Genomic DNA, 24284 nt, shown 5'->3' on the forward strand with positions numbered 1-24284 from the left:
GTGAGGAATCTATTTTGGAAAACACCAGATGCTCTTCCTGGGAGGAAGGTGGCGGCTGCCAAGGTTAATGGAAAGAAAGCTGTGCTGCAGCTCAAGATGTGCCCGTTAGCAGCTGCCGTCATTTGGTGATATGGAAAAGTTACATTTCAAAGGCATTTCAAACTAGAAACCTGGTTTGAAATGTGGCTCCAAGGTCTCACAGTTATTTTCTGTACATCAGATCCAGCTCTTAGCTATCAAGGACAGATTGGGTTCTTTCTTCATAAAAGGATGACAGAGGGAAAAAATACCTGGTATTGCTGATATTATTTGCTCCTGCCAAGGGGAAAATGTGGGTGAAAAGGATTCCCTGAGTTTTGTAATACTGCAGCTATGGCAGTAAATAGAAACGGTAGCTGGGGAAGACTTTAGGAATAGAAATAATTGTCATCAGTTTTCAGGCTCTGGGAAAGGGAAATAATCTGCTGTGTCAGTTTATCCAAGTCTTTCGGCATTCCTGAAACTGCATCAGGGATCAATCATAGCACTGCCTTACTTCAACCCCATTTTCAAGTAATGCATCTCTGCCTCTTTGGGAGAGACTAAAGTAGGAAATACTGGTTAGTTAGGAACATACAAGTGCTGTAAATAAAATTTCCTTGAAACTTGAGCACATTTAGGTGCAAGTTGAAGCTGTTCAAGCAAGAGCAGTTAAAGTGCTTGCTTCAATTAAAATTGTTTGGCCCCAGTCAAAATGTAACCAGTAACTACAGTCAATAATAACATCAGCTACAGCTGCTGTTGCTGAGCTGTACCTGCTGCCAGTAAACCACTTTCTGTGTTATGAGTAGTGCCTGAGAGGGGCAGAATAGTTATAAACTCTGCAGGAAGAAAGATGCAGCAACAGAGTAAGTTAGAACTAACCCTCACCTCAAATATACTGGGTCCTTGAGTAAATCAGTATGATCCTAACTAGTTTGGGAAGGTATCACTGCTTGGCGAAAGCAGGAAAAAAAAGCTGGCTACTTAAATCACTTAAAACAGTCTCCTGGCAGCAGATTCGTAGTCTGATATTTTCCTAAAAATCAATACACTGTAGGCAGTGTATCCTATTCCATAACAGCATGAGTTTTACTTGTTCTGGAAACTGCTCGTCGTCAGAAAGCCACTAAATAAATGAAGATGTACTGCTGGAAGATATGAATTTCCATCAGCGCTTTTCCAGCCCCGTTTGGAAGCCAGGTGGGCTGCTTTTGGAAAAGGATGGTAATGCTCTGAACAGCTTTGTGCATTGACACTTTTGCCCATTTGAATTACACCAGTGACTCAGGTCAGGTCACGTTACAAATGTACTAAAATTATTTCCAGGCCATAATTGAACCTTGTACCTCTGATTTTACACCAGTAGGTGCTCAGGTGATCTGTAAAATTAAAATATTTGTTGGATGTTAAACCAGCCAACCAGCCCTTCTCTTTCTTAATGAATGACCCGAGATGTCCCTTCTCTGTTTGAACACCACCATATTCACAGTTTTGCTGGTGATATCCATTTCAGCTGCCCCCACAGTCTGTAAATATCTCCTGAGGTTCTGCCCTGTGACCGGTCTCATTGGGTTATCAAGGAAAGGGGGGCAGAAAATCAAGAATGCCATTTCCAGATGGATAGCATTCCTTGTGAAGATGCACCAAAGCAAGGTGGAGGTGGAGTCTAAAGGGAAAAGTATGACAAAGCGGTGATGAGGGACTTGAACCTCAACGTCAGTCAGCCACACCTTCCTGTATCTCAGGCCATGTCTCACCAGTGTGTCCCTCTCTTCCCTGTCACCCTTGTTTAGCATCTGGGTGGCTGCAGGCTAAGTTGGATCAGTGATCTGATTCTGTGGAAAACAAATCCACCAAAAAAAGAACAGTTTCCTGCCTGACCAGCTTGCTCATCCAGGTCCACAGCAGCTGCACAGCTGCTAAATCAGATGCAAGGGCAGTGAGGGACAGGCAGGGAGGGGGGGGAGTGTGGCAGTGTGACCATCCTGCTTCTCGGGAAAGCAGCTGCTCTGGGTGCGTCAGACACAGCGTAACGAGAGACACATCCTTCGTTTGTCTGAGCAGAGTTCCCTGAATCCATGCAGCTAGCAACACCCTATGGAAAGCTCACTGAAGAGTGCTGATGCTGTCCCAGCACAGGCATATCCTGTGCCCTGTCAGTCCCCTGGTGTGGTGGGACTGGGGAGGATATGACCAAGCAGCTGTCACCCAGCTGGTGATGTCACTCCAGGTCCTTTGATACACATGTTAACAGCATGGTGAGATTTAAAAAAGCTGCACCAATGTGGCTGGGGTAAACTGCTATTAAAGTAACCCTGTGTATTCATTTGTGGTTATGTCAGTTCTGCAAGTGACTTGTTGCCGGAAAAAGTAATTTAGGCCATACTAAGTCCCACAGGCACAAGCTATGCTTTGTTGTCTGCAAAGCAGCAAAGCAGCTGCATTATTTCTACCCTTGGGGAGCGCAAGCTCCCCTTTATCTGAAGGGGGGAACATTTCCTCTCTTCTGGCAGTCTGCTCTCAGCTGCATCCACGCTTCCTTAGTGACAGTTCTTCCACTCTCCTGTGTTGTCTGTGGCACTGAGACCCCATGCAAAACCTGCAGCTGATATGTTCTTTGCTTGTAAATAGTACTTTGTTCCCCTCATGTTTGATTGTTTCTGGTGGCATTGATTCCTGTCCCTCCGGCTGTCACGAGCAGCACTTGCCTGAGCCCAGCCCTGCCCCCAGGCAGCTGCAGGGCAATACTCCCCCATCCTGTGCTTACTCAGAGGAGCTGCTGCTGTCTTTGGTCACTATTTCCGAACTTGTTGGCTGCCATCATCGTTAGTCACTTACTATTTCCTGGTGGAAAACATGTTCCACAGGGACTCCTTTCCAAGTCCATGCTAATTCTACCTGTTCATGTGGAAACAGGGGATGACTGCCGTCCTGAGCCTGACCCTGAAACCTTCACTCAGTGGTGATTCACGGGGCTGAAGCAAGTGCTTGGCAGGTTGTTCCCCTCACTAGTGGCCAGCCATCTTCTGCAAAGTCCTGTTTTGACCATGCTGCCAGCCAAGTGGTTGGCTTGGTGGGAATGCTCTGTCTTCCCTAGGGAATCCACTTCCTGTGCCAGGGGCGCTTCTCTTCAATCCCAGTACTCCTGTAATTAAGCTAGGCTGCTGGGCTGGAGTAATACTCCTGTTCTAAAAAGTGTACCAGTGGCTGCTGCAGGGGTGTTTCAGAGAGACTCACCATCCTCTGGGGTTTCTAGGTGCTATCTTTAGGAGCTAGCTATTATGGGTATAATTCCTGCTTTGCTGTTTCAGTTATACTCCATAAACTGAGATTTTCTGGATGCTCTAGATTGATATAATTGCCCCACACATAACTGAGGATCTGTGTTTAATATTTCCTAACATATCATTCTAGGTCTTACGTACATCCCTTAACTAACAATCAATGATTTGGTTTCCCCATCTCTATCACAGAGTGAGGCCATGGGGATGAACCAGGGGTGTCAAGGCCCTGGTTCAAAGGAGGCTGGAGAAGGGCTCTGGCTATCCCTGGATGCAGGATATCCCACTGACGGTCAGCTGGGCAATGCTGAGCTGGTTTTCTCTCTGCAAACTCTTAACTCTGCTCAGGGCAGGAGTTCCATGCTGCTCTGGGGTTATTTGGCAGCAGATCCAACACTGTGAATTTTCAAACCCTTGATGAACACCACAAAAAATAGACTTTGCTCAAGTAGGCTTTACGTAATAATTAGTCTTGGTTAAATGCAGCAGGCATGTTGCAGGACAGGTGCATCAGCCAGGATGTGGGCTGCAAATCATTTAGTTGCTTCTTGCTGCTTCCTTCAATACTAGGCATTGTCATTAGTTTGTTGCCCTGATAAATGTTTGGTTTTCTCACAGGAATGAAATTACTGATAACTGTGGTGTCCAATAGAGCTGATAAAGAAGCATATTTCTTCCTATTCCAGCCATGAAAAGGGAAGGCAGGTGTAAGCCCCTTTCAGGAGGTTCTCCCAAAATTAGCATCCTTGAAAAAAAAACTATAAAGAGATTTACTAAAGTTCTTGCATATGAGACCTTCTCCAAAAGTTGCAGGGCAGGGGCAGACCAAGAGACTTTTCAGTGTGCAAAAGCTGCTTGCTCCAGAGCACAGTGGGGTTTATACCACTGTGATTTTTTGTTTGTTTGTTTTTATAAGGAAACATACAAAAGGAGAAACTGTTTACAAGTTTGTGTTTCAGAACATCACACTTCAGAGACATTGTGGGCTCAAACAGCTGCAAGACAGCTACCCAACCCCTTCTGACAGCCAGCTCTGTGCAGCACTTTGTGTTTCGCTCTAAAAGAAGTGAAGCCAGAAGCCTTTATTGGGATATTCTGTATATTTGCAGTAGTGACCTATGCTTTCACACAGGCATTAGCCTGTTGGAACATGCGTAATCTCCACAGCATCACAGAGCTGCAGCCAGCGGGACTGTGTAACTATGTCACTGCACTCTGACCTCCACAGGGCTCTGTGACTCTCTGCTCCTGAAGTCACGGCTGATCTCTCCCTCAGCTCTCAACTGTGACCCATTTACGCTGCACATTTATCTGGCATTTTCATCTTGAATTGCTTCTGGCTGCTGAGCAAGCCGGTCTCTCGTTTAGAAAACAGAAGGACTCGGCTCCGAAAGCCAGCAGTCTGCAGGGGGGACAAGGAACAAAAATGACATCTCGGTGTGCCGATGGCAGCCAAAGGCACTGTGTGCTATCCTGCCTGGCAAGCACTCCTCCCTGTGTGCTGACGCCTAGACCCAGCCCACAGCAGGTATCAGAGACAGCAAACAGCAGAAACCAAGCTCTGCCAACAGCCGTGCTTGGGCTGGGCAGGTGCCAGGCAGGGCAGCCACACCCGGCACAGAATCTCCCTGACGCGGTACGGAGACTGCTGAGAGCGGGGAAGCTGCCAAGCTCTGCACATGCCGCAGCTGGGATGGCCCCGGGACACTGGGGATGGCTCTCCCCCAGTGCCCCTTCGCCTCCCAGGCTCAGCCCCACTGGCTCTGGCCGCTCCCATCGAACCCGCTAATCCCAAAGGCCTTTAAAAGTAATAGTCAAATCAAGAGGGTGCCAGCACAGCCCCTCTGCTGTGCTCCTGGTATTTCCATTTCCCTTGGACGCCCACAAAGGCAAAGGGTGTTCAGCTCATTAAACTGCCCACTCTGCTCCTGAATGTCTTTTCCATATTGGACAGCTGACTTTCCGAGCCCTGTAAAAATCATAATAGTACCACGTCCGCTTGAAGCCCAAAGGCAGGCTCCCATCCAAAAAGCCAACAAGCTGCTCTCTAGTCTAAATCTGTAACACAGAAACACAACTTATTCCATGAGATCCCAAGTGGGAAAACTGGCTGGGAAACTTAAGTACTAATTTATGTCAATTAGATTATCTAGAATGAAATATTTAATATTTTTAATGGAACATTTTTTAATTGATGCTCATGGGTACTTTGTAGCTGTTGGAAACTCTGATCCAAATGATTATTTCAATGAAAGATTGCCAAAGGACTCACATTTGAAACTCCTTCATAAGTTAACAGTGGGACTGTTTTCCCTGGGCTGACCAGCCCTCGTTTCCCAGTCAGGGCACTCAGGGTAATGCCAATTAGCACAGCTACAGAACTCAATGAGGCAAATTGCTGAGGGTGTTCGCCACAAATCTGAGTGTGGAGCCCCCTCAGAAACAGTCTGAGCTGATGGGTTCATATGGATGGCCCAGGAACTTTCAGAAAAGGATATCTGCATATTTGTGTCAGGACCCTAAGGTTTAACTGCCCTGCCCAGTCCCTCCTGTACTCCCTACCTGCTGCCCATTGGAGGGGTCTCCATTTAAGCTCAGCCTTGAGATGCCTCTGTTTCCCCCTGTGAATGCTGCTGTAGGTGCAGCCTCCCATACAGCTCTTGCTCCCAGATGGATAAACGTCCTAAGCTGTAGATAAGGCAGACAGGTCTGCCACCAGCCTCATTTCTGGCCTGTCTCTGCAATGCACCTTGCATTGATGTAGAAGCCTTGTGGCTCTCTGGCACATGTTAGCTGTGCCACCTGAAGGAAATTGAATTTGAAATGCTCTCCCAGCTTCTGACCAGATTTTCCCTCTTGAATCACAGGAAGACCAAAAAAAAGAAGACCCTAAAACTATTTCTAAAGGTCACGGTTCTTCTCTGTTCAAGTTGCCAAATCAGAAAGTCCCATCTGAGAAACCCTTTCACACACATACATGTGTGCCTATACAACCCTTTAAATCATCATTAGTGTCCCCTTTTCCAAAGGAAGAGATGCAATTTCAAGTGGAGAAGCAGATTGATTGTATTTATAGTCTGGTTTTATTTTTCAGCCACAATATACAAATCTGTGGAGCAAGATCCCTGCACTATCATTTGTTTTCTGCATGGCATTGCTTTCCCATTCTCCTGGAGTGGTGAATCATCCTCACTGCTGAGCTCACCCTGCTTTCAGAGGCCCTCTCCAGTCTTTGCGCCACAGAGCACTTGATGAGGGTCAGCAGCCTTGGTGTTGTTCTTTAGAAGGTTAATTTACACGCTGCCTCTTGGCAGCACAGAGGACTCCTTCAGCTTGCCCTGTGCTGTGGTGTCTAGGCAAGCCCTTCAAAACCCAAATTGTTGCTGGATGCGGTCAGTTAAAACTCCTGACCTAGTTTCTCAAAATGATGTGGATGGCTTAAAAAATTACATTTACTGCTTTTTTAAATGATTGTGTAGTCTTTGCTTCAAGTTCTTGTTTGAGGAATTGCTAGAGATACTCCAGTTGCAATTATGAATTTCTCTTCATTGTCATAAAGGTGACAGGTGTATTTTTATGTGATACATGATCAAGGAAACTGCTTGCCTCTAGCAGCTAGGAAAAATACCAACTATTTTGACACTGTGATTTAAAAACAGTCGTATGTGGATAGTTAGAAGTTGCTGTTATTCCAGATTTGCTGGGTCTCAAAGGCAAAGAGTTCAAGGTACTGAAGTCTGTGCTAAAAGCTTTCTAGCATAAATTCCTGTACAAAAGCTGCAGGAGCAGCAGCAGCAGCTGCTACCTGGCATAGAGTCCCTGGCATAGAGTCCAAAGTTCTGAGAAGGAGCAGCAGCAGCAGGCTTCTTTCTTCTTGATGACGATGATGATCATGGAGAAGAAGAACAAGCAGCAGCAGCAGGAGGAATAACAGCCATTTTTCTTTTTCTTCTTCTTCTTCTTCATTCTCCTTGCACCCCATTTCAGGGTCATTTAATTCATGAAACAACCAATCGGCTAAAACCACAATTCTAAAACATATCTTTCTAAACCATCTTAGCATAATTCTAATGTACAAAAGTAGTACAAAACTAATACGAAAGTAGTGTCAGTTATTACCTAAATGTTTTATGCATATAATTTTATCTATTTACGCATATAGCTTTATCTGTTTACATGAATAATTCTATCTATTCTATCTAGAAACGCAAGCAATGTTCTGCTATGTTTTCATTATGTCTGGAGCTAAGTTACTGAACTTTAAACTAGGTTTTAGGGCCTTACTAGCTAACACAGTCTCTTAAGGCACTTAAAATACGTTTCTACTTAAAACTATAACTAACTGCTTCCTCCACTTACTTAAAGTGCTGCCTCGACTTACTTAAAGTTACACTTCTACTTCATATCTAGGTGGCTTTATATATTTCAGCTTCTTTAAAGGGTCTAATTCAAACCCTACATTTCTTTCTCTCTCTGAAGGACTCTGAGAGACTTCTGTCTAGTGCACTACAGCAGCGGGGGTATTTCAGCAAGTCCAGGTCCTCAGACCTATGTGCAGTTATCAGGTGTGTTAGGATGGCATGAGCTGGCAGTGACTTGCTTGGGATCAATCTGGGCTCGCTGTGTGGCTGGAGGCAGCACCCAGGTGCTGGGGTTCCCTCCTGCAGATGCCCACTTCTCACTCCTCAGCTTTTTGCAGAATGTCTGTTACCTATCAATGCTAGGCTTGTTTACACATTTGTCCAGGTTCTGTGCTCCTTCGCAGCTATTCACTGAGATCCTTCTTATTTTTCTACCTGGGCAGCTCCAGCCCGTATCCCAAATAGTGAATGTGGGCAGGAGCAGTTTTATAACCTGTTAAAAAATGGACAGTGCTCTGGCCAGCTGCTGAGCAGCACCCAGACCTTAGCCCAGAGCACCCCAGTTCTGTCACTCTCCTCTTGCTGCTTCCATGCCAATCCTGTCCCCATGTCAGTCCTATCCCTGCCATCACAGTGTGTTTGGCTGTGGGCAGCCTGGTGGAACTGGGGATGTGTGAATGTGGACAGGCTGTGGGGGAAGGAGGGGTTTATTATTTGTTGCCATTGGATACTGATACCAGAGTACCAATTTTAACTGCAGCTGTAAGGCTGCCTGGAGTACAGAACCAGCATCTCTTAAAGAAATTGTTTGGGTTTTATTTCCACAGGAAATGCTCATATCATTATCTCGGGTTGCAGCACTCCCAATATGCCTGTATTACTTGGTTTTCTAGTGAAGCTTCCTCCTAGGAGTTGGGAAAACAGATTAAAAATGGAAAAGCAGCAATTGGAAGGAATGTTGTGTGTTGGATTTTACAAACAAGATGTTTTAATTTTTTTTTCTCTTTTATCAAGGGTTTTGTTTTTTTTAACCAACCCTTGATACCAGGTTGTTTTGCTGCACAGCTTGGGTGTGGAGCCAGCCCTCTCTGTGCTGCAGACAGACTGTGCCAGGGACTCAGCATGGCTCGGTTGCTTTGTGAGCCCAGTGGCTCGCTCTGTGGCAGCTGCAGAGCTGCCTGCATGGCCTTGCTAATGCTCAATACTCATAAGTCAGATTTTAAAAATACCCTGAGGGGCAGCCTCAGGCAGGGATGCCAGGCCTAACAGCCTCACTTAATTTCCTCTACAGACTGTGCTATGGGTTGTTCAGGCACCTGCTGAAACTAGAAATGTTTCTTTCCTTTAAACAAGACACCAGCAAATGTGGGTAATTACCACATCACAAATTGTCACAGTTGAATCTTCATGGAATTATTCCTACCCCAGGTCTGAGTCTTTAATAGGTATACTGCGTGCTATTTTTATTATTTTGTTATATTACAAAAGCAATTATCAGCCCAAATCTGTTTTCCCTTGTTAGTAAAAAACCTCTGTTGCAGGAAATTATTGGGATAAGGGGTTTTTTGTGCTTTCTTTATGTGGACTTAACTGATCAGCAAATGTAGCTGCATGAGAGCTGGCTTTCACAGCCCCAGCCACCTATGGCAAGGTGGGGGCCATACCAAATAAACTTCTGTGCACAGAGCCAGCGTAATAGACGTGTACATCTGTGGGTATGTATGTATTCACTATACATAGAATCCTCATGTGATTATAGACTGGTTGAGGTTGGAATAAGCCCTAAAGATGATCTAGTTCCAGCCCCCCTTCCATGGGCAGGGAACCTCCCACCAGACCAGGCTGCTCAAAGCCCCGTCCAACCTGGCCTCAAACACTTCCAGAGATGGGGCAGTCACAGCTTCTCTGGGCTACCTAGTCCAATGCCTCTCCACCCTCATAGCAAAGCACTTCTTAATATCTAATCTAGTCTGACCTGCTCTGTTGGAATCCATTCCCCTTTTTCTTGTCACTCCATGCTCTTGTGAAAAGCCCCTCTCCATCTTTCTTGTAGGCTCCTCTCCTGCAATGCATATATACAGACCTGAAGGAGCTGCTTCTGAACAGCTTTTTGGAGGTGTAATTGAAGTAGAAAAAAACACAGTTAGAATTTTCTTGATGCTTGGAAAGCTGTAGTGTTATAGAAGTGACGGCTGTGGATATACATGAAATCAGCAATTAAAGCAGAGAAACTGAGCTTTGGAATAAAAATAGCTAGAGCCAGGACCTAAACAGACCTGAAATGCAGACGCCACAAAGCTAACTAGAGACTGGTTTTGGGAAAAATAGTACATGGAATAACAATGACCAGTAACTTTTCCCCAAGCAACTGTCACTTAGCTGGGAGTCAAATGCCTTTACTGTACTAGTGCCTCTCCTGACTTTGCACAGGTTTTGTGATATTAAAATCCTCCTAAACCCTTTCTGAAGAAGAGCTGTTGGGCAGGAGCAAGTGCAGTACCATGGGTGCCTGTGTTCCCAATGTCATCCTGTGAGCTACAGCAGCATTGCAGCTCTGTTTGATCTGGCATCATGGGTAGCTGAATGTGTGCCTAGCATGTCTTAGAGATTGGCTTCACAGACATGTTGGGACAGAGGATGTGGTTGAACATGTCTCCCTGTTAAGCTTTCAAGCTCTGAAGGTTTTTATTCTGTTGATAAAAAACAAACAGAAAACTCAATTCATAGATTAAGAACTAACTGCTTTAAAATTAGCCCTATTAAGATCTCACCCAGGACCCACAGTCCCCATACTCTGGAGTCCAGTGCCAGACAGTGTTTATCTGTGTGTGCAACACACATTGGGCAACAAAAGAAGCTTTGTACCAAAATAGTTTATTAAAAACAATAAAACTTCATTGAAGCTTGCTGTCTTCAAGACAGAATTATGACATTGCAGCATTCAACACAATCATAATCCACATATAAATATAGTACTATACAACTCCTGTTCACCTCAGCCAAGTTCTGCCCTCAGTCTGGCCTCAACAGCCCTGCTGACACAACCCAGCCCTGCATACTTTAGCTGCAGAACCTGTTCCTCTGGGAACAGAGTTACTCTATCCTTTCCTCCCCTCACAGTGCTGTTACTGTGAAGAGGTTACACAGAAACCCAGCACAGCTCTTGGCAGCTCAAGGCAGTAACAGAACCGGTGTGAGCACACCGAGCCACCGACAACAGCATCCCACTGGGGGATGTTTAGGAAAAATAAATAGGCAACCAATTACTCAAGCTCCCAGCAGTGCCTGAGTGCAGAGAGCAGCTTCTGTTCACAAGAAGGAAGCTCTGTCCAGACCTGCTACATCGCTCCCATGGCAGAAGGGCTCCTGCACAGCCACCTCTTGCTGCGGCTCCGGCAGAAGGGCAGTGCCAGCAGCTGGCTGGCACGCCTCTGCCATCTCCCCCGAACACCCTCCAACAGCGTCACTCTGGGCCATCAGCTCGGCACCAAAGTCAGTATTTGTCCTTGCACTGTGGCATACAGACTGAGTGCTCGGTGCTCCAGCCTTCTGGGTCGGGACGCTGCTCACGAGCTGTGGCTTGGCTTCCTCGCCAGCCCAGAGGTTGCTTCTCCTTCCTCTTCATCTCTCATGTGCCCTGGGCTGCTCTGCTGATAGGTGTCTTCTTGCACAGTTCCTGATAGAATTCAGATTCCAAAAACCGTGGGTAGGAGTTATTCTCCATTAAGCTGTAAACTCTCTTCTGTGCCACACTGAAGCAGGTGTGGGTGGCTTCCTGGATGTTCTGTGCGATCATGTTCTTGGTCTGGAAGTCTATGTTTATCTGAAATACAGAAAGATTTCTCCTTAGAGCAGAATTCAAGTAAGTGTTAATGCACAGTACTACTTCTGAAGAGGTGAAAAAGGTAAGACCCCATTACTGCAGGGTCAAATTATTGGGTCAAATTTTCTTTAAGAAAATTCTTCTTTTGCACAAAACCAGAGCTAATTCAGATTTATCTTTTCGCAGTTAAAATGGAAATTCTCTGCAATGCTGCTTGTGCCATTTTCCAGGTTGGTGAAAAGGCACTTGTATTCAGACCCAGACATTAACGGGGAGGTTATGCACAATGCAGTTTGACATCTGTATCTTGAGTTCAAAAAAATAACAGCTGTGAGAACTCATACAGCAGAGCATTTATGTATAAGCAGCTTTTCTTTACCTCTTTGGGAGCCTCCTTTTCAATGAAGTCATTGTAGATTTTCTTTGCCTTCAATGTCAGCTTTTGGGGCGATTTCGTTTTCTTGAAGTCCTCACAGGCCAACCAGAACTCGATGTTCTCTTCACAAAACTCAGACTTTAAAAAAGCTCGGAAAGCAGCAAGACCATCTAAGGAAAGAAAAAAATATTCATCATCAATTAACTATTTCTGGAACCTTGATTTTACCTATTGGTTATATCAGCTTCTACCAGAATGCTTTGTTGTAGGTCTATTTTTTTCAGCAATACCATGGAAATAAAAAAAATCCATAATTTACATTTGTAAGCAAGTTAATGCTTTAATAGCTTCACAGATGACCCTTTGAGTTTGCCATTTCTTAGGCAAACACAAAAAATGAAACCATTTCTATGGTTGTGTTTCCTTCTGCAGTGCCTGAGAATGCTTTAAAAAAACCATTTCTCTCTAGATAAGCTCTCCTCTGTTAACCTTTACCCTGCAGTAAATGACTGCTACAGTACTCTGGAATATTCTTTCAATGGAAAGGATGACTAAAGCTCAAAGAGCAAATAGTAATATTATTTCTTAGTCATTTTGCTTTGCTAGTGAATGCTGCTTCTTGCAGAGCTACAGTAAAACCCCAAGATCACTGAACCCACGTTGCATGATCCTTTCCACATAACTGGAAAGCATTTGCTTTGCTTATGCAGTGAGCTCAGGGAAGAAAAATCCTTCTCCCATTTGGCAAAGCCAAGCTAACAGGTATGATTTTAGCTATGGGGGTTTCAAGGAAGAAGCAAAATCTACTGAGATATTCTTTGTTTTATTATTAGTTTACATTAAGAAAAGTAATCACTTCTACGTATTTTGGCTTTAAGAAGTTAAAAGCATTTAACTTGCAAGACCAGAAACAAAGCTCTTTATGTGAGAGGTACAATACTGACATGAAAGGAAGCACACTCTTACAGACATATAAACTTCTCCTTCCCTTTGCTCCCAAATGTTACCTTTTAAAGACAAACTTACATTTGTTAGCAAGCAGTTCATCAAAGGCTTCTGACCACAGCTGCGCTTCTTCAGGCGAAGGTCTGCACAAAGAGAGTGAGAACATTAGCCTTCACTGCTCAAGATTTACTGCTTTTGAAGAACACTCAAGTTATTTAAACAGAGTCTCTTTCTCATAACTTACCTAAAGTAGTTGCGGTGTTTCCCTGCCTTCTTAGATTTCCTTTTGTTAGCATTGGAAGAGTTCTGCAGGAAGTAGCTCAGTCTTGTTTTCCAATCTTTAATGCTGGGAAAAAGAAGAGGGACATGCTCGTTTAAAATGACAGCTCGCAGAGCTTTAGGCAGCAGCGCTTTCCCTGAGGCGGCTCCTGCAGCAGCCGTCACCCACAGCCCCTAAAGGCAAGGAAAACGCTTCCCGTCCCGCGGGCGGGGGGCACTCACATCGTTCTCTTCATGCTGCCCTTGTCAGCCTCCTCCGGCTCGCCGCGGCGGCGGCCGCCCCGCTCCATGCGCCCGCCGTGCGGCACCGCCAGCAGCAGCGCGCTCTGCATCGCCCAACGCCGCTCCAGCCCGCTCCGATGGCCCCGCTCTTACGGCCCCGCTCTTATGGCCCCGGGGGCGGGCGGGGCCGGGCCGAGGGCGGTGCCGAGCCTGCCGTGGCTGCCCGTCCTTCCCAGCGGAGCGAGCGGGCCTCTCTTCTGCATCGCGTCTGCTTTTCCCCCTTTGTTTTGTTTTTCCTTACTCCCCCCTTTCTTGGAAATCTTTCGGCGTGTCACGCCGCCAAAGGGCTGCCTGTCCTTTCCGTCAGTCAGAAACATACCCTGCTCTCCTGGAGGTTTTTCTTTTGAGGTTCAGATTTTTGAGTGTGACCGGTATGTGAAAAAGGAAGGACTTAGCCATATTTCTTCAAAAATTTAAGTAGATCTAAGTTTGAGTTTACGGTGCTTTTGGCGTCGCCCCTCTGCTAACCCAGGCTGTGGATCCCTTCCCCCCCGTGTCTGCACAGGATTTAGCTCTGGGCAGTGTTGCCACCTACCAGTGAATTGTGTAAATCACTCCCAGCGCTGGAAGCTGAAGTTGCAGTGCCTTACTTGAGCGAGCACTCGGCTTATTGAATAGGCCATGTGGTCCTTCTCAGCAGCATCCAGCTGAAGGGTGTAATGTCCAAACAATTTGGATTTAGGAACCGTGTGAGTTTCTCTTTAGCCTCTCTCTGCTTTTCTGCTCTTTTCTGTGCATGTATCTTCCTCTCCACAATACCCTAGAGCCTGTCTTTCCTGCAACAAAAGACACCATCTAGAGAGACTGACTCCCAAAATGCCAGGTGACTTCAACCCAATCATGCGGCATAAATGTCTGATCCTTTGAGATAATCACCGTGTCCTTACAACCCCTGCTTGCTGAACACTCACAAGCCGCACTAAAGCATTTTGCTTTAAATGGGGAAAAGAATGCCATTTAATTTGTGACAGCATTTAAATAACTTTTCACTGCTTCTGATTGTACCTTGTTTTCACTGCTTCTGATTGTACCTTGCAGTATATATTGATGATCTGATAGGAGAATAAAGTTCAATCCCATAAATTTTAACAAATCACTTGAAATTATTTTTGCGACAGGTAGCTCTTAATTCTGTATGTACATAAAGCAAAATTATTGTGAAAGTGGCTACCATGGGAGAAACTATGGAAAGAGGAGGGCTCTAAGTGGTGTAAAAGCATGCATTCCAGAAGCTCTATGGAGTGAAGTTACCAAGGCAAAGAGTGGGCAGGCAGTGCCAGGACGATGGATGGGTGTGTGCTGACTGCCTTCCAGTGCTTCATTTGTCACTGGCGTGGAGATCCAGGGCCAAGTGAGCTGTGAGCGCTCCGGGGCTGCGGGACAGCCTGTGTGACACGGGGGAACACTGCCCGGGACAGCCTGTGTGACACAGGGGAACACTGCCTGGGGCTGCGGGACAGCCTGTGTGACACAGGGGAACACTGCCCGGGGCAGCCTGTGTGACACGGGGGAACACTGCCCGGGGACAGCCTGTGTGACACGGGGAACACTGCCCGGGGCAGCCTGTGTGACACGGGGAACACTGCCCGGGGACAGCCTGTGTGACACAGGGGAACACTGCCCGGGGCAGCCTGTGTGACACGGGGAACACTGCCCGGGGCAGCCTGTGTGACACGGGAAAACACCGTCTGCACGTGTGGGCCTGGCTCAGGCAGGCTTGGAATAACACCGGGAAACTCAGCCCTGGCCTTCCCCACGCTGCAGCCCCTGAAAAGGATCAAATGATCTGCAAGGCAGAACAGCACGTCCCCACCTGCCACCTGACTGCAGATTTCCCCGGTTTGGATGCTGGTTTCGAGTTTCTTTTACCTGATTCTCAAAGCTGAAGGGGGGAAAATGTGCCAGCTATTGGGAAGTGGGAAACTTCAGAGTCTAGCAAGCTACAGTAAGGTTTGGTCTAGCAATTATATTTTGAGAGCTTACCCGTAGCACACCAGAGATCCAGAAGATGTTTAAATCCTGAAAAAATATTTTCTTGCTGGTCCTAGAGGAGGATTGCAAGGGTAGAGCTGGGATATTCCCCGCATCTGCCAAGTTGTAAAGTTGGCAGTAGTCAGCATATGGAAAACTGCAGCATGAATCATGTATTTATCTGATACTTTTTATTTCAAACGTTTAATTGCTTCTTTTAGAAACACGTAAAAAGGAAGTACCAGTTAAGGAAGGCATTTATAACATGTGTAATATCTTTCAAGTGTAGAAAAACTGCTAAAAAATTAAGCTGAATATGGAATTGTGGGCTTAGATGACCTTACAGAAAATTATTGTAACATTTGGTTTAAAAACTAGATTGAAATTGTCAGCTGTGTTAGGTACATTTTGGTTTATATATTTATTATACTTTTAAAGAATGGATATTACTGTTTTTTCCAGTGAAAGAAACACTTTACAAAATACTTTTTCACTTCACCTTGGTGAGTTTTCAGGCTGGGACGGTTACCTTTGCAAGGACATAAATTGCACATCTGCATGATAAAATGTGTTTTCCATTTATGTTCAAAGACCAAGAAAAGGCGTCTGACCTCCCACAATGTCACCAGTGTGTGGTGCAAGGACCCAGTCAGGGCTGGGATGGAAGCGAAGAGGCTGCTGGGAGGTGGCCAGCTAAGCTCTCTCCTTGAGAACTTCTCCAGGTGCTGTGGGCACGAGGTGACCCTGCATGGCTGCACTGCCTGCAAGAGTGTTTGGGCTCACTGAGCACTTTTAAAGGTACCAAACCCAGGCATTACTTCATTTTATCAATTTCTGGTTTTCCAAAGCAAGATGGCAAAATTGTTTGGATTGTTAGCTTCCCTTTTTGAAGGGGGGGTCTGTTTCACACCAGCGGCGCCATGCATTGACTGCAAGGGAGATTTGGCATCTCAGCCCTGTCCTGCACTGTCTTGCAACAGGATATTGAAATATTCCAGGACAATTAGGGGTTGAGGTCGTAAAGAAAAGCCCTGGTTTGTAAGTGCAATACAGGGTAGCACAGCGCAATGTGGAGTGCTGCTGGAAGATCTGTGTCTCCACGATGTGATTCCTTTCGTAGGCACAGGGGTGAGTGGCTCCAAGCAGTGCCCAGGGCAGCACTGCAGACCTGCCTCTGGGTGTGCTGACCTCTGTCCTTTGGAATAAGGGAAACTCTTGGTGGCTGAGGACAAACGCATAGTGCTCAAGCGTTTCCTTTATGTCCTCCTTAAAGCTCCCATATATTTCTGTCCCACTGATCTCATTGTCAAAGGGCAAGGCCGAGGGAAAGCGGTGGGAGGAGAGAGCCCACAGCCTAAACTTTGCTATTGAAGTCGGTGACCAATTTGCCATTGCCTGCAGCAAAATCTGATGTCAGACATTTAATGGCACAAGTGCTCACCCTGGAGATCACACTTTGCTTATCAGAGCCTTTCTTAAGAATGTTCTGTTCTTTTTCTGCTTATACAATTCCTACAGACACCAGGGATGGCTGGATGTACATGGGACTGTAAAACAGGCAGGCAATAAACATCCCAGGGAGAAGATTAGGATTTTTCCATCCCTGTTATGTTCTATGTCGCAATAGCTACGCTGATCTTTTGAAGTCGTCAGCGAGTTGTTCTGACTGAATGATACTTAAATCCATGTCTGCATTTTGCGAAATGCCAACCCTTGTTTCTTTCTTTTACTTGGCTGGTAGGACACAGGAAAAGTGGTCCAGAGTTTATAGCTGAGTTTCATAAAGCCAGGAGGATAGAACATGCTTTTGCATGGTAGTTCAACCCATGCATGGGAATTATTTGAGGGATGTCTTATTGAACCCTCAGCTATGAGTAGCTGAAAAATCATATTCAAAAGAAGGAACAAGATGTTAAGCCATGTCTTTTTGTTTTGTAATGCAAATTGCAAATGACACAGGTGAAGTTTCCTGTATTTTTATTTTTCTTGAATGTACAGCTATACAATCCTGTGCTGTGAGATGATTCATGTAAGCATCAGAACAAGAGATCAGCAAAGCACACCACATCGTGACCCTCTGTTCTTACCTTCCTTTCAGTCTGTGACTGAAAGGACTGATCTGCATCAGTGCAGAGGAGCACAGATGTGCCCAGCTATGGTACCAGTGAGGGCTTTGTGCTGTACATTCCTGAATAACAGCAGCTAAGCTCAGGCTGTGTCATAGAGCACAAATTTCTAAAGGAATAGTTATGAATATTAAAATTGCCACTCTTTCTCATTTTTTTAATAGGAAGTTCACTCAAACCCTAGGTCTAATACTAATCCCGTTCATTGCGTTCTGCCTTTCTAGCTGCTGTTAGAATTTCAATTACATGTAGTAGGAGTGTTGTTTTCCTTGGATTTTTTTTTGTTGGGTTTTAAATTTTGGTTTGTTTGTTTGTTTTGTGTTTTTTTAATTGCTTAGAGGAGTCTCTGACTCTGGCCCTGCAGGCTGTGCCTGACAGGCTGTTGTACTTCCCCCAGTATTATTTTCCAGCCATAAAGCTCAAAAGGTGCAAATCACCAGAATCCATTTCTAGATCTAAATTTAGCACTACTATGGATTAACATTGGACTAATCATATGCTCAGTCTTTCCTAAATTAAAAATAAAATATATCTCATTACAAATGGATCTTTTTTCACTTAGCAGCAAAATCCTCTGAGTAATGTATAAACTAGACAGGGTTCTCTGAGAGCTCATCAGTCCCAGCCCTCAGCCACCTTGTTTTACATAAACACTGACATTAGTTTATAAAAGTTTTAAAAATAGAGCTGAAATTTGTCAAGTGGATCAGCTGGGACCGTGTGTCTACATACAGGGTTGCTGTTGTGTGTATGTGTACATCTCTATTTTAGTGATGCTGTGAAAACAATATGAATTTAGGCATTGAGCCTAAATTGTGATTCACCCTCTGTCCCTGGATGTTTGGAAATGATGGTTTTGAAGGAGATACTGGACAGCAGCAGGCAGGAATTGGAGCAGCAGGTTCCCTGGGAAGCAGGGATGGCTGTCCTGCTTGTATCAGATCTCCTCTATCCCTTCTGCAAAAAAAGCTGAAAAGAGACCTGTTAATATAGCCTGCATTCTAAAGAACGGGACATTCTCAAATTCCTTATGCCTTTTGTCAATCCAGAAAGCAAGCAGCTTAGCAAGAAGCAGGTTATTTTTAACAATAAAGTTTTCTTAGCTGGGCCACCATTTGAGGTGAAGAGACATGATTAATCTTGTTTGAGCTTAGCCAGGTAATGCAGAACACTGACTCCATGTCCTTTTCCACTTGCAGCCTCTTTTGCCCCCCTGCCTTTACAAAGACTGTATTTGTTAACCTGGGTGTGCAGAGGGACATTAAACAATCAAATATGTTTGTTAAATCTGGATGTGGGCACCATCTTTATCATATTATCTGCGTGTAACAGAGTCAGCTCACAGCCCTTCTGATGACTCTTTAATCCATGTTAAAAAAAGTCTCTGCAAATACCTGAATGGTGTTAGTCAGACTGTGATTCAGAAAGTCTCTGTGGCTTAGAGAATCACTCCCTTTTACATCTTCCACAGGTGGATACTGTCAGGAGCACAGCAGCAAGAAGGCTAGAGGTCAGAGCACAGGAGTATAACCATTTGTGCACCACCTGAAAAGTTCAAATTTAAATAAGCGTTGAAAATAAGAAGTAAAAACAAGTACTTCTTTTGAAATTAGATAAAATTTCTTTCTTATTTTGCAATAAAAAGTTTTTAAAAGCCCACTTCTTGGGACACCCTGATCTCCAAGCTGGATAGAACTAGCAGAAGTTTAATTACACTTTTTAGTGGAAAACAAAAACAGTAGCAAAATTTCAAATTTGTCAGTGGAAATTTTTTCCATTTCTTTCAAATTATTTTAGGGTGATATTTTCTTTTTATCACTTTCAGTGCTGCCGCATAGGCTTTTCAGTGAAGAGTAGAAAGGTAATGAATGTCTTTGAGATGTGATAAAGGCTGCATGGCAATGGAGAGGAGAGGAAACACTGTCTGAGCAAATCTGCTTATCAGAGTCAGGAGGCATCTCAGGAAGGGCAGCCTTACACCCTCTTTAGTCATCATACTGACAAAAACAACTTCCAAATTTGTAGGGCCAATTCTCTGGAGTCAGAAAAGGCCAGAATGAAGGTTCCCTGTACAAGGCTATTAATCCCACAGTGGCACCTTGTGGGCTACTCCCAGAGTGAAGGCTAGGAGAGAAAGGAAAGGCAGGATGAAATTTGTCCTCATCAAAGTGTGGAAATTCCCTCCTGCCTATATTAAGAGTACCATAGCCAGGGTGTTTTAGGGGCAGTTTGGGAGACAGACATAGCCAGGTACCTTGACAGATTAGTCATTCCCTAAATGTTGTAAAATAATGTCCCACTCCTCCAAGCCCTGTAGGCAGGTACATGGTTCCCCAAGAACTTTTTTTTTAATTAGTTCAGCATTCTAACAGGCCTTCAGAGCAAAGAAATTCATAGATGACTTTAGGTGAATCATTCAGTGTGGAAAATACAGGTCCAAACCTATAAAAATATGTGGAGAGAATGATAAAAGAATTTCTTCTGTCTGAATAAATGTTAGGTAAAATTCCACAGAAATTAATAAAGCTGTTCTTGCTGATATTGCAGTGCTAGATGTAGTCAGAACACTTATTGTCACAGCAAACAGCAGTAACAGGTAATTTTGCATTAAAGAAATTTTGCATTTTCTGGGCTGCTTATAGCGCTAAAAAATGTCAGTGCAGGACTGTACGTTACCATGGGCTGCACTCAGAATTTTGAGTGGCTGCAAATAACACATTGACTGTTCTGGAAAACTTTTTAAAGGAGTCACACTGTGACACAGCCTTCAGTTAGGAGCTCTGATGAGATCTCTACATCAAGCACTTGGTATTTCTCAAGGAAGCTCTTCAAGGATTGCTTGATGTGTCATTGAGAAAAGAGAGCAAGAAACCTGATTCAACAAAAGAATCAACAAAAATTTACCATTTTTTTCACTGGCTATAAGTACTAAAATGTACCAAATAGATAATTTAAAGGGAAAAAAGGAAATCTTGTCAGTTCTTAAAGGATGGGACAGGTTAATTGGAGGTGACAGAGAGGAGTGTTGAACATGTCTGTTCAGCCCTTCTCACCTCACAGGTTTATCTTTTCCAAGATGAACTAATGCAGTGGAGGGAGTGCTCTGTGATGTTGGCTGTGATTTCACCTGCTCCTTCCGGGAAGCTTCTCTTAACTCTTTCAAAAAAGAAAGCAACTGTGTGGCAGTTTGTAAACGCACACTTCAAAACAGGATCTTTCAGTACTTTTTCTGATGCGTGTTGCTCTGAGGTGTGGCACATGAGCTGCAGTTCAAGCTCTCGAAAGGAGAACTTATTTCACATTTAACATTAAACTGGTGTTTAGTTGCCATGGATTTTTTTTTTTAATCAAATTGTTTACCTAATGTCTTTGTTTTAAGTAAGTTGGTTTTTCTGGTAGTTTTCCATCAGAAATGGTTATTTGAAGAATGGGACAATATTCCTGGCAAGTTTATGACTGAGAAAGAAACCAGGGGACAAGAGGGCTTGCATCAGCTCTCTGGGATATATGTGAACATATTAGGAATCATAGGATGCATAGGGGTTTTGAATTGCAAGGGAAAATGAAAAGAAGAACAAAAATTATCTGGAGGAAATTACCTTCTGCAGTGTCCTATACCAATATCCATTGAATAACTAATGCCCAATGTATTGATTATGTTCTGCTTGCTTTGCCTCCAGGAGACATGAGGACAATTTTTTTCTGTGTATTATTTGAGGGATACTTCTTTGCATAAGTATTTTCTTTATTTCAGACAACTACTCCAATCCATACACAATAAGCAGTGAAGAGAGATTTGGAACTGGACACAGGATAAACACAGGGAAAGCTTCTTGAAGCTAGAAGGGATTTTTGCATTGACAGTTTCTCTGCAAGTAAATGGAGATTATAGAATGATGTGGTGAGGTTGTCTGCTGGGTTTGCAGCAGGTATTGCACAACTGCCCTGTGTGCATCATACAGGCATAGTACTTTGAATTTTTGCTAAACATTCTTCTACTAGTACTATCTGCCAGTACAATTTAATTTGCTTCTATTAAAACAAATTGAAACAAGATGTTATTTTGTTACAACTCAAAATGCACTCAAATCGAGCTACTTTGTTTTCTTTGCCAGTTAGCATTTACATTTATAATGCATTACTGCTCATTTTCTTCTTTTTTTTTTTTTTTTTTTTTTTTTTTTTTTTTTTTTTTTTTGGTGCTAAATACAGCTGAGAAATCAACAGGTTTCCATTAAACTGCATCCCCAGGTTTTTTTTTCCTCCCTCATCAGAGGAAGTCTAGTGAGACTGGGTTTTGCTTGCCTGTCTGCTTTCTTTTAAGTTTCTGAGTGAAGAATCAACATATATTTGTAATGTTGTTACAGTGAGTCCTTTCTGACCTGGGGAAAGTGGATCAGTGTCCTGGTTTAGAGCAAATTTGGGAGAAAACTTCTAAAGGGGTTACTTTAGAAAGAAAATTCAAGCGGCCCCTCCCCCAGCTGGTTCAGGAAAAGATTTCTTTGCAGGAAAGTGGAAAACCCCTGTTTATTTAGCAGACAAAGCATTCACCAGCACAAAAAAAAAAAAAAATGAACAATATAAAATAATAAAACCTCTTGCTGCTCTGAAGAGATGACAAAGAAAGTCAGAAAGTCCCTCTGTGGGCTGTCGCTCGGCTCTCCCAGTCTCCGATCAGTCCCTCAGTGCTGGCAATGTCACCGGCCAGGCCCAGCCTGGTGGGCCTCAGGTGCAGCTGCCACTGCTCCTCTGGGTGTTCAGGCCAGAGCAGGTTCAAGTAGTTCCAAGAAAAAGAAAAAACCACAGTCCAGGGAAACTCTCTGCCTCAGCAAGCTAAAACTAACTAAAAGCAAAGGAGAGCTCTGTCCTGCTGTCTGCCCATCTGCCGACAGCACAGCCCAGGAGCAGGAATGTGGAGGAGTGAGTGCAGTGTCTGAAAACAAACTGCTGCTTCTTCTCTCCCACCTTCACTCTCTGGAACAAGTCTTAAAGGTGCAAAACTTATTATTCAGCATAAAGAGAAGAGATGATTGGGGACACAAACTTCATATAGCCAACCTGGGACAATCAGGAAAGAACAGGTACAGTCAGACCTGCAACATATCTGCTGTAGTTTGGGCTGCCTGTCTTGTCGATGGAGCTGGGTTAATATGAAGGCTATAGAGCTGAAAAGCAGCATTTCTCAGCTGTGGCACATGTGTTTGTGTAGCTTTCCTGCAGGACCTGACCCAGCCCACTGGCACCTCTGGCAAAACTCCTATTATGACTGGACACTCTCTGAGCAGAGTAGCCCACAGAAGCATGCAGGTTGTTCCTTGTTCTCCATGAACCTCCATTTTCCCTGGCATGATCGAAAATCTACTTTGCAAATGTGTACTCACAGTCGTGGCCAGAGAGGGAAGAGGTTGTATGGAGGGGCGAGAAACGAGCATTTGCCACTGTGGGTCTGTGCTGCCTGCTCCTGCAGCCAGCCCAGGAGCCCCTTCTGTGTGGAGCAGCCTGGTGCCAATGCTCTGATTATATTTTTTTTTTTTTTTTTTCAAACCCTCAGTGAAATAGCAATACTGGTCCAATGTTTTAAGCTTTCAAAAGCAGTGGGTTATTCACAATTGCTCAAGTTTAAGTGCATATTTATTTATAAATATTTACCCAAATGATAATGAGACAAGGAGCTGAGAATGTTTTCCCCAATCCCCTAAGGTCCTTGGTCATGTGGTACCATTTAGCAGATTTACAGCAATTTTCCAGCTCTGTGAGTTTTCTTAGGTAAGAAAGCTGCCAGCAAACAGCTCCAAGATTTCCCTTCAGCCTATAAATACACTGGGGAAAATTGAAAGGTATGAAGTATCCTGAAAATTTCTGGCTGCCTATATTGGTTATTCTAACCTGTGCTGTAGCTTTATCCTCACCTACTTTGCTCTGCATAAGCTGCACATAGCTGAAAGTGTGATCTGAGGACTGGATCAGTAAGATTAAATAGTAATTGAGGTTTCATTGCATTAACAAATTATATACTGTTTTACAAGAGTATAATGTTTTATAATGTTGTATAATGTTTTGCAAAAAGTAGATAATGTAAATGCCAGCAGACATTCTTTTTGCAAAATTAATGAACTTTAAAACTGTTGTGTTTTACTGACTGAGTTAAAATAGTCCTGTCTGGAACATAACCTCTTCTGGAGTACATAAAGGAAAGTTGAGTTAGGTTTCTACATTTTTCAGAAATCGAAAAGAAATTGTTATCTGCAAAGCATCCCGTTATTTTTACAGCAACAAAGAACTGTTAGATTTTGCAATCTCAGAAGTTTCTATATTGGCCTGTATTTTGCCCTGCTGTTAGTCACCTCCTTCCTAAAGGGTAGGGATTAGCTTTGACTCAAACCACAGAATGCTGGGATGCATTTGAGGAACACGGTGACGTTTTAAATTCATGGTGAACAATGCAGAAGAAAGTGCACTGTACTAACTCATGCAGGTGCCTTAACCTGCATCACTTCTTGGAGAAGTAGAGGTTGTTTTCTCTCTTTTGTCGCATGTCTTTGTCATTAATTAGCAATGGTTTATGTGCTCAGGGACTTCTTTTCCTTTAAGATACATGGAACCTTTGAATGTTTTCAGCCAGCAGTGTAATTACCTCGAGCTTCCTGCTTAATCCACTTGAGTGTTTTAAATAGGTATATTTTTTTTAAACAACCTTTTCACAAAGCACACTCAAATGCATGTGAAATTATCCTCATCTACAGTCAAGTTCAATTTGACCTGGAATGTTCTCAGAGTGTGATAACAACATTTTGTGCTCTTTGGAATTTAGGGTAGTTT

At 44.0% G+C, this 24284-nt stretch overlaps 1 protein-coding gene across 1 annotated transcript; it reads right to left on the bottom strand.

Annotated features, from left to right (window-relative positions):
* Nucleotides 1-10521: 10521 nt before the first annotated feature.
* RGS2 (regulator of G protein signaling 2) lies at nt 10522-13466 on the bottom strand. Its single transcript, XM_064719569.1, has 5 exons — nt 13309-13466; nt 13052-13153; nt 12889-12950; nt 11866-12032; nt 10522-11486 (listed from the first exon to the last, which is right to left on the bottom strand). Exons 1-5 carry the CDS (start codon nt 13416-13418, stop codon nt 11292-11294), a joined length of 636 nt encoding a protein of 211 aa, XP_064575639.1. The 5' UTR covers nt 13419-13466; the 3' UTR covers nt 10522-11291.
* Nucleotides 13467-24284: the final 10818 nt, after the last annotated feature.

The sequence above is a fragment of the Zonotrichia leucophrys genome, chromosome 8 (genome assembly GCF_028769735.1).
Source record: "Zonotrichia leucophrys gambelii isolate GWCS_2022_RI chromosome 8, RI_Zleu_2.0, whole genome shotgun sequence".
Classification (NCBI taxonomy): Eukaryota; Metazoa; Chordata; class Aves; order Passeriformes; family Passerellidae; genus Zonotrichia; species Zonotrichia leucophrys.